Raw genomic sequence first — 15106 nt, 5'->3', positions numbered from 1 at the left:
TGATTGGGGGCGGTAACGTTCCGGGGCCAGGATTCCCGCGCCCGACCCAGAGGTAAGAATTGAGCCGTGTGCCCCTGAAACGAAGCGGAGCGCTGTCTCTGGCACTGCACTTTGTTGGAGGGGCTCCCGGGGTGGCAGCTCTACACAGTGACCAGCACCGTGCTGAGGAGGCCAGTGCTATGCAAACTATCCGCGTAGAGCTCGCGCGCTACAACGCCCCTTCCCTTCAGTTAAAGCGAGGGCCACCATTGTCGGCTTTCCAATCTGATTGACATTTGAGGCTCATAATGTGTAATTATTAGTTCAGCAGTACAAATGTTATCTCTGTCAACGACCAGTGGCTTTGGGCCCTGGTGCTACAGGAAGTTGGAAGCTTTGCTCAAGCACAAGGCAAGGCAGTAGTTTCTCCTCTTCAGTAACTCTTAGCGTTGGCATCATTTGGTTGGGGGTGGGGTTCTGGTGTCACTGTAACACCATTGACGGGTCAACCTAAGAGTCGGCTGACAAAATAAAATGGTGGCCTGGGTCGATAAAGGCCTCCCCTTTAAAGGGCACCCCAGCAGCGGATGTCCGCCAGCCTCGCTAACATCCACCCATGCAATTTCCCCTGTAGGGCGTTAAGGGGTCGGCATGCATGGTGATGATGTCATGGCCGGTTTCGCGCCAGACCGGGGCACTAATCAGAGGGCGGGCACTGCTGGGACAGCGCCCCCCCCAAACCTCCGGGGCAATTTCCCCGGAGGCGCTAGCGTTCCCCCTCCCCCAGCCGAAAACGACTTTGCACCCCCATCAGCACACCCCGGAGGTACTAACGGGGCTGTAAAAAGGGGCAACTTCGGCCCCGTTGACTTTATTACAAAGTCAATCCTGTGTTTTAACTGCGCAAGAATGTGTTTCAGAAGAAAATGCTTCTAGTTGCTTGTAAATCAGTTAACAGACGCAGGCTTTCCAATTTGATTGACATTTGAGGCTCATAATGTGTAATTTTTAGTTCAGCAGTACAAATGTTATCTCTGCCAACGACCAAGGGCTTTGGGCCTTGGTGCTACAGGATATGGAAGCTTTGCTCAAGCACAAGGCAAGGCAGCAGTTTCACTTCTTCAGTGACTGTTGATGCTGGTATCATTTTGCAGGGGGGGGGGAGGGGAAGGAGGTATGGGTCTGGTGCCATTGCAACACAGCAGTCTTAAGGACTTGCGTAAAGGAAAAGAATGCATTTTACATTTTATGTCCCATTTTCCATTAGTTCCGAAGCCAATGTGGCTGCTGGAAAAGACCAAAGACATCCAGAGATGTCTGCTAGCAGGTTTGGGATAGGGGCAGCAAATGGATTTCTCGCTTTGCAATGCAAGGTAATGCACCTTACATTACAGATGCACAAAGCAAGCTGCAAGATCACTGCAGATGAAAAACCTATTCCTTTATTTACTGAATTTATCTGCTGTAAACCTTCCCTCTAGTTTCACCCCACATACTGCAGCAGTAGGCTGCAGAATGGATTCAATATTATTAAACTCTTCTCTGACAAGCACATTGTAATTTTAACAATTTATGCGTATGACTACCTGAACTGCAAAATAAAGTTGTAAAATAGTCCAAAGGTGCAATTTACCTTACGTAATGTTAAATCAAGGTTTGCAGAGTGATGTTAGAAACCCTATGCTAGCCAGTCTTTATCTGCTTAAACAAATGTTACCTCAGGTTAATGAGTACTAAACAGCTGAATCACATACACGCTGGGTATAATAAAATAACAAAATGCAAAGGCGTAGCACTTTTCTATGAGGTGTTAAATGGGTCAATATTATAATTATATTACCAGAATTACAGATTTTGCCAGAGGGCACTGGTTGTGGAATTCCATTAAATTTATTGCACCACACAGATTTTTTTTTTTAAACATGTCTTTTTAATGCCACTACCAATACTTAAAAATATTTTTAAAAGTAATGTGTTGCTCATCAGCTTGCTATAGCATGAACAATTCCAGACAATAGCAGAAACAAACATTGAGAGTCGAAGTGATATGAGCATGAAATGGGCAATAATTTTTTGCCGCATTCTTTGTTTTTCCATTAGCAATTATGTAAAAACATTCCAATTTAACATCTCTGATTCAATTCCAAAAACAGGGCCGTTGCACATTCATTGTGCCTGTGCAATATTAGATATGTAACCCTTTGAGGACCTGTGCCCTGTGACCAACACTTTCCGTGTCACATTTTCTAATTCCCTCACAGCACACTAAACCCATCTGTATAATCTACGCTGCGCATTTCGTGCATGCATTTTAGATATTTTAGAAATTGAACTAATAGGGAACTAAAAACTAATTATGGTTTAATACTTGAAGGAATTTCACTGATGGATTTATCACTGATGGATAGAGTTTTTCCATTTGCTCTTTTTCCTGGGTTCTTGGGAGTGCATGCACCTTTTTAATAGCAGCTAGTAACTTCCAACCCAGATCTGTAGTCCAATGAAGCATACGCTCCTCGGATGCACATTCCAAGAAAAATAACTTTAGGGTTGAGATAGGAACACCGAGGGGACGAAATTGTCCCTGTCAGCCGGAAAGAGGCGGCCATAGGGCGGCACAGAATGGCCGCTGACTCTCCATGGAAGGACCGCCATTTTAAAGATTGCCCTACCTCAGGAGCGGAGCGGTGTCCGGGACCCCACCGCCCGTTTTCCCGCCACGGCGTGCACACGCCGACCCCTTTCCGACTGGCGGGAACCCCCACGCGAAATTGCCCGTTACCCAAAATTGCCCCCGCAGGAGTGCCCCAGCTACTGGCTGGTGCCCCCGACAGCTTTTGCTGTCAGTACGCTCTCTGTGAAATGATGGCACGGCCGCCCTTAAAGGGGAGGGCGCAGTGTCACAGCCGCCATGTTATTTTTTTTGCCGGCCGACTGCCAGGTCGGGCCAACAATTATGCCCCGGGTTTGGCTGGGCCAACAACAGGCAGTCTGGCACCCCCTCTTGGGTGCCAGGCCACTGGCCTGGCCGAAATCCTCCCCGGTGGCCCAGTGGACCTAACTACAATATCTGCAGAGTTCTCAGCGGCTCTCCTCTTTAACTGAAGAGGAGAGATGTTGTGACGTCATCAGCGCGGCACTGATGACTGATCGGGGTGGCAGATCCGCTGTGTGGTCACTTCCGCCCCGCACTCGACCGAAACACTGCACCACGGAGAGAAAAAAAAACAAAGTGCTGAATTTCTCCGGTATCTCAGCCCCATGGATTGGGGTGGAGAAAAACTTTAAAAAACGATAGGTGCGCCCCGTTTTGGGCGGAGGGCAATTTCTAACTCCTAACATCATACGGCTTCCGTTTGTACTGCAGGGTAATGATAACTCATAACACTTGTAACAACTGGAGTTATACTTCTCAATGACACAACAAAACAGAGGCAAGCCAGGATGCCAGCTATTACCACAGCTGAAACTCTTGCCCCTCATCTCTTGGTATGGCCTCCAGCAAAAGAGAGGATTCAAATGGTCCAGGATAGAAGCTGAGCTCTCCGCCATCACTGATCAATGGACAGCAAGTGCCTGCATATCAGTCATCTCCGCATTTTCCTCTCCATCTCCAAAACGGAATTCTAAAATAAAAAGTGCTCCACACGGTGACACTGGTGAGGACAAATGCAACTTATCCAAACAGTGGCAGGTGGATTGGAACGAGAGGCAGGCTGTGGCCTTACCTCACAGATTCAAATAAAAAATGATGTTACGTCATGGCAATGAATCTTACCCAGTCCCTTTATGCCACAATGCATCGTGATTTCTATTCACAAATCACAACACAGAAATCCCAACACTAAAATTGACCTCAATTAACACTGAACCTCAGTAATTAAAAAGGAAGGGTTCGCTCATGCTGCGTGGAATAAAACCTATTCAGATTTAAGGCAGTTTATTTTAGCTGGTTTGTCACTAATGATCCATTTCCCATCATCTTTTAGTTTGTGACCTGACCCTCGTTAACAGTCCACAGCTCCCTCACTTGGTTCTTATATGCCTGGTCCTATGGGGGTTCAACTGGATAGCCCCCAAAATAGGGCGCCCAGATAGCAATGTGTGATTAACCCATGCCTGTTTAGTAGAATGCAGGCACCATGCCAACTTCGTGCTGCCTGCTCATTATAATGATTTTTGCATGCAGCCAAGACCATCCGGACTGTTCATCGGCTGCATGCAACAGCAGGAGGCCCAACATGGTTACTTCCGAGCATTACTTAAAGCTAGCCTGCACTACTTAAAGTTAGCCTGCACCTCTTAAAGGGAAGGTGCATTGTATCTGCTGGTGGTACTGAGATCATTGAGAATAGTGTGCTGTATAGCAATCAACAATGGCTGACTATGATGTTGTACTGGAGGTCTTGGTGGAAGAGGTGGAAAGGAGGAGAGATGCCCTGTACCCTCGGGGGGCCGGAAGCTCAGACACATGCTCAGCAGGCAGTGGGAACAGACAGTGGAGGTCAATGCCAGGATTATAGCTCCAAGAACAGGGGTGCAGTGGTGAGATCTGAGCTTGGTGAGACACCAGGCACAAATCATAGAATCATAAAAAGTTACAGCACGGAAGGAGGCAATTTCGGCCCATCGTGTCCGCACCGGCCGACAAAGAGCTATCCAGCCTAATCCCACTTTCCAGCTCTTGGCCCGTAGCCCTGTAGGTAATGGCATGTGCACATCCAAGTACTTTTTAAATGTGGTGAGGGTTTCTGCCCCTACCACCCTTTCAGGCAGTGAGTTCCAGACCCCCACCACCCTCTGGGTGAAGAACTTTCCCCTTAAATGCCCTCTAAACCTCCTCAATTACTTTAAATCTATGCCCCCTGGTTGTTGACCCCTCTGCTAAGGGAAATAAGTCTGCCCTATCCACTTTATCTAGGCCCCTCATAATTTTATACATCTTAATCAGGTCTTCCCTCAGCCTCCTCTCTTCCAAAGAAATGCCCTGCAGCCAGGGCAGGGGGAAAGGATAGCGCAGGTGTCAGTTCCCCGATAGAGTGGGGCAGCACACGAGTTCTGTTGCAAAATAATCAGATGATGACTTTGAGGGCCACAGAAGGAGGCTGACAGGTGTACACACCCAAATGCTTGGTGCACTGGGAACCCCTGCCAGAAAGCCTGCCTTCAATGTCAAGGAGCATGGAGGAGTACAGCACCGGTTAAGAGAGGGCGTAGGCTAAGTGTAAAGCTCCAAAATAGCAGCACTGGTGTCAAATCTGTGTGTGACACCATGATCTACCTGCTCGGCATACTTCCAGCAGACGTTAGGTGCGCTAACACTAGCCCCTTCACTGATGGCAGTCGGCGCACTTTGTGACAGGAGCATCCGTGTGCACTGCGGACACCATTTTGGAACCTTAAAGGGCCTCATAGTGCCCAAAACATGGGTGCTGCTGAGCCCAATTTTACTCAGATACAATTGGTTGAGGTGTACGATTGTGGAAACATCTTTAGAAACTGAGTCAGATGTCTGATATCTCATTCAATGCCACAGATGGAAGCTAAACCAAGGGGTGGGGTGGGGAGCGGTGAGAGAGCGAGGATCAAATGATTCAGTTCCAGTATACATATGTTTAAACCATTTATATATTTAGACCATCTTTTTATAGTGCCGGGTTAATTTAGTCCACAAGATCTAAGCTCACTATCTTTAGCTGGGTTTGTTACTCCTGAATGCTTGGAATGCAGAGGTCCCAATAGCACAAAGGTTGGTGCGCTGAAGTGGAAAAGAACCTGGCCACTCCACCTGCTTCCTGCCCTCCTATTTAAAGGTTTTAATTGCTGGTGTGTGTGCAAAACAAACCCTCTCTCCTGACTATATAGCTGAAAGGATGGAAGGGTGAAAGATGGGTCCGTGGCTGTGTTCGTTTGTTGTTGTTGCCATTTCCCCCCCTCCCCTCCAGTGTAATTAAGTCACACTGTCAGAGAAATGGGATGGTTCCTCCAGTAGGAGGTGCTGCCTCTGAAAGCTCAGGTGCGTTCTCAGGCTGGAAATCAAACGGCAATGGGGATCTGACAATGCTAACATCAAAATTATGCTGATTAAGGGGATGTGCTTTAGCTAAGCAGGGGTTAAGAAGCTGAGCAGCTTTAACAGAAGCAACTGCCAGTCTGAACTATTCTCAAACTGCAAGCCCATGCCAGTGGAATAAAAATAGGTTGCACAAGAGGATAGCAGACATATGAACCCTTGGAGTACTGTCCAGACTGCTGCAGCTTCTCAAATGACATTTTTGCAAATTTCTAATATATTCTTACTGATAGGAGTGCACAAAATTACAACATATTAATCATTGTACTCCTGGAATAAGCCAGAACACTGCATATTTGCAATACTGGTGCACAGAGATGCAGATGCAGTCCTCAAAGGGTCATACAAGCCAGATACAGGAGAAGCTGAAGCATGAAAATAGGGATGGAAAAGTATCTTGCCTTGCAAAAGAAATAGTAGGCAGAGATCTATAAATAATCATGAAAAATGAGGAGGGAAGGAAGAAAAAGAATTAATTAAAGAAATGGAAGATGGATATATCGGAGAAAAGCACAGAGATTAGGCAGATGGATGGATTTAGTGAAATACAGCTCAGAGGGTGATGTATATGGATAGACACTGAAACGCAGCACTCAGATCAGGCACTCCAGTTTTACAGGTCAGGTGTAGAGTCCAAGGAAATATCAGTTCACTGTTGCAATTAACTTTGCTACCATAAAGAAAAGCAATATCTCATCTTTCCATAAAAATGGTATCAGAAACAGATTGCAATGGCACATCGTTACTGCATCAAAGAACAATGCATTTTTTAAAATGACTGGTTTACATTCCGATGAAATTAAAGTCTTATGGCTAATACAAGCAGTTGATCTTAAACAAATGAAACACTATTAGATGTGTTAGTGCTTAGATGGGCATGATTTATAAGACTGCCTGGCAATTGGACAAATGATAGGACAATCATTTCTCATTTCCAAATGTACATGGTTAAAATTAATATAACATGCATGTTCAGCAATAATGTAATTTTCTACATTTTGGTGAAGAGTTTGCTATTGTCTCTCTTAATGCACGCTGTCAGATGTTGATGTCAAATATTTACCCGTGATCGTTCTTCTAGTTTAGTCATCATCACAACAATCGCACTTCGCTGCTCCCAAATCATCCTCCAGAAATCTCCAAATGTCTCGGGCAGAGGACCCTGCGTTGCGATGTAAGCATTCTGCTTCCTATAGCCGTCGATGTAGTTGGAATTGGAGTAATCGCTTCCTGGTATGCCTGCAATGAAAGCAAGGAATAGGATTTATAGATCATGAAATTTCAGCAGAAAAGCAAATTTTCTTTAATCTAGCTACAGCACTCAATGTATTGCCATAAGACAAAAGAACATTCAGAGATAATAGCACTCATCCAGACTAATGTATTTATAATGTAAGTGAGCTCATAGAAACTCAGCAGCTCATCTTTCCAAAGATTAAATATTTAATACCTTTGGATTTTTTTAAATATTGTGATAATCCAAGGAAAAGGTATATGCAGTTACATCATCTTCACTCAACAGCCTCACATTATTCTCAAACAATCTACAGCACCTCAAAGATCACAGGCTTTCAGTGGAAAACATTTGTTAAACTGACCGAAACATTACCCTCTCCCCTCCCGCCGCCACACTGACACAAACATTATTCTTTGATAAATGAGTGCTTTTTTACAAAGAAAGACTTGCATTTATATAGTGCCTTTCACGACCACCGGATGTCTCAAAGCACTTTACAGCCAATGAAGTACTTGTGGAGTGTAGTCAGTGTTGTAATGTGGGCAATGCGGCAGCCAATTTACACACAAGCAAGCTCTCACAAACAGCAAGGTGTTAATAACCAGATAATCTGTTTTTTGATTGAGGGATAAATACTGGCCATGACAATGAGGTAACTCCCCTGCTCTTCTTTGAAATAGTGACATGGAATCTTTTCCATCCACCTGAGAGAGCAGACGGGGCCTCGGTTTAACAACTCATCCGAAACACGGCACCTCCGACATTGCAGCACTCCCCTCAACGCTGCCCTGGAGTGTCAGCCTAGATTTTTTGGTGCTCAGATCCCTGGAGTGGGACTTGAATCCAAAACCTTCTGACTCAGAAGACAAGGGCACTACCCACTGAGCCACAGCTGACACTGTACTGCAAAGTAAGCACTAAAGTAATGTTTCCCTCGCCAGCACGTCACATTTTTCTTTACAATTATATCATTTTTGATGAGAAATTAATTCCCATGGTTCTTCAGGCCCACCTGGGCCTTGCAGCTCTGTTGTTGCCAACAGGTAGTCATAGAGCCTGCTCCCCACATTGTACCAAGGCTCTCCGTAGCCAGTCACCAGAAAGCTCTGGCTTTCACCTCAGCACGACACTTGCCTTCGATTTTTCCCTCCCCTGATGCACGGAGATGTCACGTGTCTCTGATCAGCAGCTGCCTGTTCAGACCAAGGTCAAAGGTGACTGGACCAACAATCAGTCTCAGTCTGTGGTGTTGAGCAGCATTGCCAACCTTTATTTTTCGAATAACGTGTAGATTTGTTTGCGGCACCCAGGCGGAAAGCTTGTTTTGCTTCAGTCGCTGTTTTAATGTGTGTATCGACAAGGAGGGCAGGCTACAAACACAGCTCTGAGCCAAGCGTTAATGGAATGTAAATTATTGGGGGGGGTGGGGAAATAATTTTGGCCGTCAAGTCCTTTTAAAATGTGATTGTGGATTCAGCTCAATTTCACCCTGGACAGGAAATAAGCCAATATATATTTCTGTCAGAACTGCAGATTTATTTAATTTTAAAAAAAGCTTTGTGATAAGACTGTCTTTTAGCAGCTGCCGCCTGCATTGTGCGATTCCCTGCTAAAAGGAAAAAAATTGTATGGCAAGGCATAAAAAAGATAATGACTGGTCTCAGTCTCAATGGGCACTACCTCTTTGCACCAACTCCTTTGCTGGCAGGAATCCTGCACAAACCAGCCAGAATCTGTTTGTCTTGGCACAAACCGTGCTTTTCCTGCTGTACCCAGCCATAAATGCTGCCCGTGTTTACCACAGATAAGCCTCATCTACATCTGGACCCATTACTTCCACTATCATGAAGGGAACAGATAAATCAGAGAGCACATATTTTTCTCTGCTTTTTAATCACATGGTGCATTTTTTTTTTGGAGGGCCCATCTTATATTCAATCATGTATGTACATTATTTACAAAATGCTCTCGCCCAGCAAATGGGAGGCAAGGAAAACTTTCGCGATGAATGGTTAATGCTCTCATTACTGTATTTCTATGCGCACAAAATAAAAGGTTAGACACTTGCGTAACAAGCATGCATGCAGGAATGCCATATGTGTTATATGCAGAGAAGTTATATGCAGAGAAGTTATATGCAGAGAAGGGAAAACACACATGTGACAAATACAGAAATTTGGCCTTGCCATGGTTGTGTATATTTTGTAAAGGGCTCAGTCAAATTGAATGTCGTACTGGGTTTACTATCTACTGCCTCGATATTTGCAAGAAGAGGCCGTTCCTTTTTTAATCAGGAATTAGTCAAGCCAGAGGCTCTCTTTGATGTAACCAGTGTATTTAAAATGCTAACAAGAATCTGCAAGTTGTCAACACCCCAGACATTTAAGCTCTGCTGCAAATTGCACCACTGTATTGCAAAAGGTTCCGTAACTGCCTTCAGCTTTATCGCTGTCATACTGAATTTTAATCTCATGGACACATGATGAGAATCTGTGAACAGAGCAAAACGGCTTTATGACTGACATTATTGCAACAAGCCTATAAACAAACAAATTATAGGGTCAGCGAGGTCCCCCTCATGAACACATCGCTCCTCTAAAGCAATAGACAAGCTATTTGAAATTATAGCCGCCATAGATGTTTTAAATGCAAAATTCTGTTGCGTGCAGTGCCATTAATGCCATCCTTCCCAGCCGAATTACTGATAGCCTGGATAACTATGCATGTCCTACAATTAAAGGTCTTGTGCCTCCAAGGGTGCTCATGATGACCCTGACCAAGCAACTCGCCACAGGACACCCCATTTGTCCCCAGGACGGCGCCGATCCTGTGGAAGTTTTGTAGACTCGGCAGGTCTGTTCCACGAGCGCCACATGAGAGCGGAGAGATGATACAGTTGTCCAGGAGGACTGCAGACATTGGTGACCAGATGCTCGCTGCATTGGGGGTCATGTCCCGACAGCTGGCCACCATGACTGAGTACATTCTGTGGATAGCGGAGGTTCTGGAGGTGATAGCCAGGAACACTGCTGGCACAGGCCTCCCAGTGGTCCCGAAGTGCGGCACTCCACCCCTAGGTTCCGCACCACCGCTGCCAATGACAGATGAGAGGCAGGACCAAGATCCTGCTTCTGGATCCGAGAATGTTTCCACCTCGGAAACCCCCTGCTCCTGTACCGTGCTACCACCGCCTCTACATTCATCCTCCCCAATGAGGCACCGCCTGAGGAGCTCTTTGGCCAGGCGGCGTGGAGTGAGGAGGAGAAGGGGTAGAGGTGGGGAGAAGAAGGGCAGGGGGGAAGGAAAGTGAGGTACATGCCCGCAGGTGATGGCTGTGTTATATCTCCATCTGGGTGTATGCAATTTGTTGTAATGTATGGTGGGAGGGGGCCACCTTCCTGCTTTGCCTTTGTATTCTGTGTTGCTGGACATGTTGAACATTTGACTGATGTCAATGGTCGAAAAAGTGGGGTGGGGGTGGGGTGTTTTTTGCCCGTGATACTTTTGATTTCAGACCAATGGTCGCATAAAATGTTTTTCATTCAACACAACCTTGTTGTGCATTGTCTCAGGTAGCTGGACCGTTACACACTGGTGATTCTCCACCAGTGCTGACTCCGTGACCTGAGAGGAAAAAAAAAACGAAGTGTAACGTCACAGCCAAGAGGGTAAGTGATTGGCTGGTTGATTGGTGAGTAGTTTTTCCTTTTTCCTTATCTTGTCAGTGAGAAACCTTTGGCATTGTTGCCAAATTAGGTTATTTTAAGGGTTAAGTCATGGCAGGAGAGCCCATGCTCCTCCTGTGCCATGTGGGAAATCAGGGACGCTTCTAGTGTCCCTGACGACGATGGGTGTAGGAAGTGTATCCAGCTGCAGCTCCTGTTAGACTGCATGACGGCACTGGAACTGCGGATGGATTCACTCTGGAGCATGCGCGATGCTGAGGATGTCGTGGATAGCACGTTCAGTGAGTTGGTCACACCGCAGGTAACGGTAACAAAGATTGATAGGGGATGGTTGAACACCAGGCAGAGCAGGAGTAGGAAGGCAGTGCAGGAGTCCCCTGCGGTCATCTCCCTCCAAAACAGATACACCGCTTTGGATATTGTTGGGGGAGATGGCTCACCAGGGGAAGGCAGCACCAGCCAAGTTCATGGCACCGTGGGTGGCTCTGCTGCACAGGAGGTCAGGGAAAAGAGTGGGAGAGCTATAGTGGTGGGGGCTTCTATTGTAAGGGGGATAGATAGGCATTTCTGCGGTCGCAACCAAGACCCCTGGTGCAAGGTTCAAGGATGTCTTGGAGCGGCTGCGGAGTATTCTGGAGCGGGAGGGTGAACAGCCAGTTGTCATGGTGCATATAAGTACCAACGATATAGGTAAAAAGCGGGATGAGGTCCTACAAGCTGAATTTAGAGAGCTAGGAATTAAATTAAAAAGTAGGATTTCAAAGGTAATAATCTCATGTTTGGTACCAGTGTCACTTGCGAGTCAGAGTAGGAATTTCAGGATAGCTAAGATGAATACATGGCTTGAGGCGTGGTGCAAGAGAGAGGGATTCAAATTCATGGGACATTGGAACCGGTTCTGGGGAAGGTGGGACCAGTACAAATTGGATGGTCTCCACCTGGGCAGGACAGCAACCAATGTCCAATGGTCGTGTTTGCTCGTGCTGTTGCGGAGGCGTTAAACTAACATGGCAGGGGGATGGGAACCTATGCAGGGAGACAGAGGGAAACAAAATGGGGGCAGAAGCAAAAGATAGAAAGGAGAATAGTAAAAGTGGAGGGCAAAGAAACCCAAGGCAAAAATCAAAAAGGGCCACATTACAGCAAAATTCTAAAGAGACAAAGAGTGCTGAAAAGACAAGCCTGAAACTCTGTGCCTCAATGCGAGGAGTATTCGTAATAAGATGGATGAATGAACTGCACAGGCAGCTATTAACGATTATGATATAATTGGGATTACGGAGACATGGTTCCAGGGTGACCAAGGCTGGGAACTCAACATCCAGGGGTATTCAACATTCAGGAAGTATAGACAGAAAGGAAAAGGAGGTGGGGTAGTGTTGCTGGTTAAAGAGGAAATTAACGCAATAGTAAGAAAGGACATCAGCTTGGATGATGTGGCATCTGTATGGTTAGAGCTGTGGAACATCAAAGGGCAGAAAATGCCAGTGGGAGTTGTGTTCAGACCACCAAACAGCAGTAGTGAGGTTGGGGATGGCATCAAACAGGAAATTAGGGATGTGTGCAATAAAGGTACAGCAGTTATCATGGGTGACTTTAATCTACATATAGATTGGGCTAACCAAGCTGCTAGCAATGCGGTGGAGGAGGATTTCCGGGAGTGTACTAGGGATGGTTTTCTAGACCAATATGTTGAGGAACCAACTGGAGAGCTGGCCATCCTAGACTGGGTGTTGTGTAATGAGAGAGGACTAATCAGCAATCTTGTTGTGCGAGGCCCCCTGGGGAAGAGTGAGCATAATATGGTAGAATTCTTTATTAAGATGTAGAGTGACAGTGTTAATTCAGAGACTAGGGTCCTAAACTTAAGGAAAGGTAACTTTGATGGTATGAGACGTGAATTGGCTAGGATAAACTGGCAAAGGATACTTAAAGGGTTGACAGTGGATAGACAATGTCAGACATTTATAGGTTACATGGATGAACTTCAACAATTGTGCATTCCTGTCTGGAGTAAAAATAAAACGGGGAAGGTAGCTCAACCGTGGCTAACAAGGGAAATTAGGGATAGTATTAAATCCAAGGAAAATTGGCCAGAAAAAGCAGCAAATCTGAGGACTGGGAGAAATTTAGAATTCAGCAGAGGAGGACAAAGGGTTTAATTAGGAGGGGAAAATAGAGTATGAGAGGAAGCTTGCAGGGAACATAAAAACTGACTGCAAAAGCTTCTGTGAAGAGAAAAAGATTAGTGAAGACAAACATAGGTCCTTTGCAGTCAAATTCAGGTGAATTTATAATGGGGAACAAACAATTGAACAAATACTTTGGATCTGTCTTCACGAAGGAAGACACAAATAACCTTCTGGAATTACTAGGGGTTCGAGGGTCTAGCGAAAAGGAGGAACTGAAGGAAATCCTTATTAGTCAGGAAATTGTGTAGGGAAATTGATGGGATTGAAGGTCGATAAATCCCCAGGGCCTGATAGTTTGCATCCCAGAGTACTTAAGGAAGTGGCCCTAGAAATAGTGGATGCATTAGTGATCATTTTCCAAGATTCTATTGAATCTGGATCAGTTCCTATGGACTGGAGGGTAGCTAATGTAACACCACTTTTTAAAAAAGGGAGAGAGAAAAAAGGGAATTATAGACCAGTTAGCCTGACATCGGTGGTGGGGAGAATGTTGGAATCAATTTTAAAGATGAAATAGCAGCGCATTTGGAAAGCAGTGACAGGATCGGTCCTAGTCAGCATGGATTTATGAAAGGGAAATCAAGCTTGACAAATCTTCTGAAATTGTGTGAGGATGTAACTAGTAGAGTGGACAATGGAGAACCAGTGGATGTGGTGTATTTGGACTTTCAAAAGGGTATTGATAGGGTCCCACATAAGAAATTGAAGTGCAAAATTAAAGCACATTGTATTGATGTAATGTACTGACATGGATAGAGAACTGGTTTGCAGACAGAAAGCAGAGAGTCGGAATAAACGGGTCCTTTTCAGAATGGCAGGCAGTGACTAGTGGGGTGCCGCAGGGTTCAGTGCTGGGACCCCAGCTATTTACAATATACATCAATGATTTAGATGAAAGAATTGAATGTAATATCTCCAAGTTTGCAGATTGTCTGCCCTAGCTCTGCGTCCAGCCCCTTGTCCTCCTCTTCCTCTCTCTCCTGAGGTGGTCCATCAGTCCCTTCTGGCAATTCTTGTCCTCTCGTGATAGCCAGGTCCTGCAGCAAGGAGCACACGACCACGAATTTAGCTACTTGCTCAGAGTTGTATTGTAGCTCCCCTCCTGAGTGCTCCAGACATCTCAAGCGCTGCTTAAGCACAGTTATTGGTTTCTGAATCACATTGCGTGTGTCTCTGTGGCTCTGGTTGTATCGCTTCTCGGCCTCGGTGTGGGTGTCATGCAGGGGGGTCATCAGCCAGGTGGTTAGGCCATATCGGTTATCACCAAGAATCCAGCATTGAAGCTGACTCTTAAATATGTCAGAGACAGCGTTCTCATGCAGGATGTGAGCCTCATCGAAGCTGCCCGGACATTTGGCATTCACTGCCATTATGATTTGGTTCAGGTCGACAACTAGATGGACTTTCAGGGAGTGAAATCCTTTTCTGTTACGAAAAAGCTCTGGGTCCTGAGAAGGTGCCCGCATGGCAATGTGAGTGCACGGTATTGCTTAAGGTGTTGACAGTGGATGGGCAATGGCAGACATTTAGAGACCGCATGGATGAACTACAACAATTGTACATCCCTGTCTGGCGTAAAAATAAAAAAGGGAAGGTGGCTTAACGTGGCTATCAAGGGAAATCAGGGATAGTATTAAAGCCAAGGAAGTGGCATACAACTTGGCAAGAAATAGCAGCGAACCTGGGGACTGGGAGAAATTTAGAACTCAGCAGAGGAGGACAAAGGGTTTGATTAGGGCAGGGAAAATAGAGTACGAGAGGAAGCTTGCAAGGAACATTAAGACGGACTGCAAAAGCTTCCACAGATATGTAAAGAGAAAAAGGTTGGTAAAGACAAACGGTAAGGTCCCCTGCAGTCAGAATCAGGGGAAGTCATAACGGGGAATAAAGAAATGGCAGACCAATTGAACAAGTACTTTGGTTCGGTATTCACTAAGGA

General features: G+C 45.7%; 1 protein-coding gene across 10 annotated transcripts in view; it reads right to left on the bottom strand.

Moving 5' to 3' along the window:
* LOC139270224 (receptor-type tyrosine-protein phosphatase delta-like) overlaps nt 1-15106 on the bottom strand; it is a 2930110-nt gene that overhangs the window by 55859 nt on the left and 2859145 nt on the right. For all 10 annotated transcript variants that reach the window (XM_070888421.1, XM_070888423.1, XM_070888432.1 and 7 more), the window contains one exon: nt 7116-7291. In XM_070888421.1, the coding sequence (XP_070744522.1) occupies nt 7116-7291 (176 nt within the window). The remainder of the gene's footprint in view (nt 1-7115; nt 7292-15106) is intronic.

Source organism: Pristiophorus japonicus, chromosome 1 (assembly GCF_044704955.1).
Source record: "Pristiophorus japonicus isolate sPriJap1 chromosome 1, sPriJap1.hap1, whole genome shotgun sequence".
NCBI classification, from domain to species: domain Eukaryota; kingdom Metazoa; phylum Chordata; class Chondrichthyes; family Pristiophoridae; genus Pristiophorus; species Pristiophorus japonicus.
This window is presented reverse-complemented; position numbering and strand designations above follow the sequence as displayed.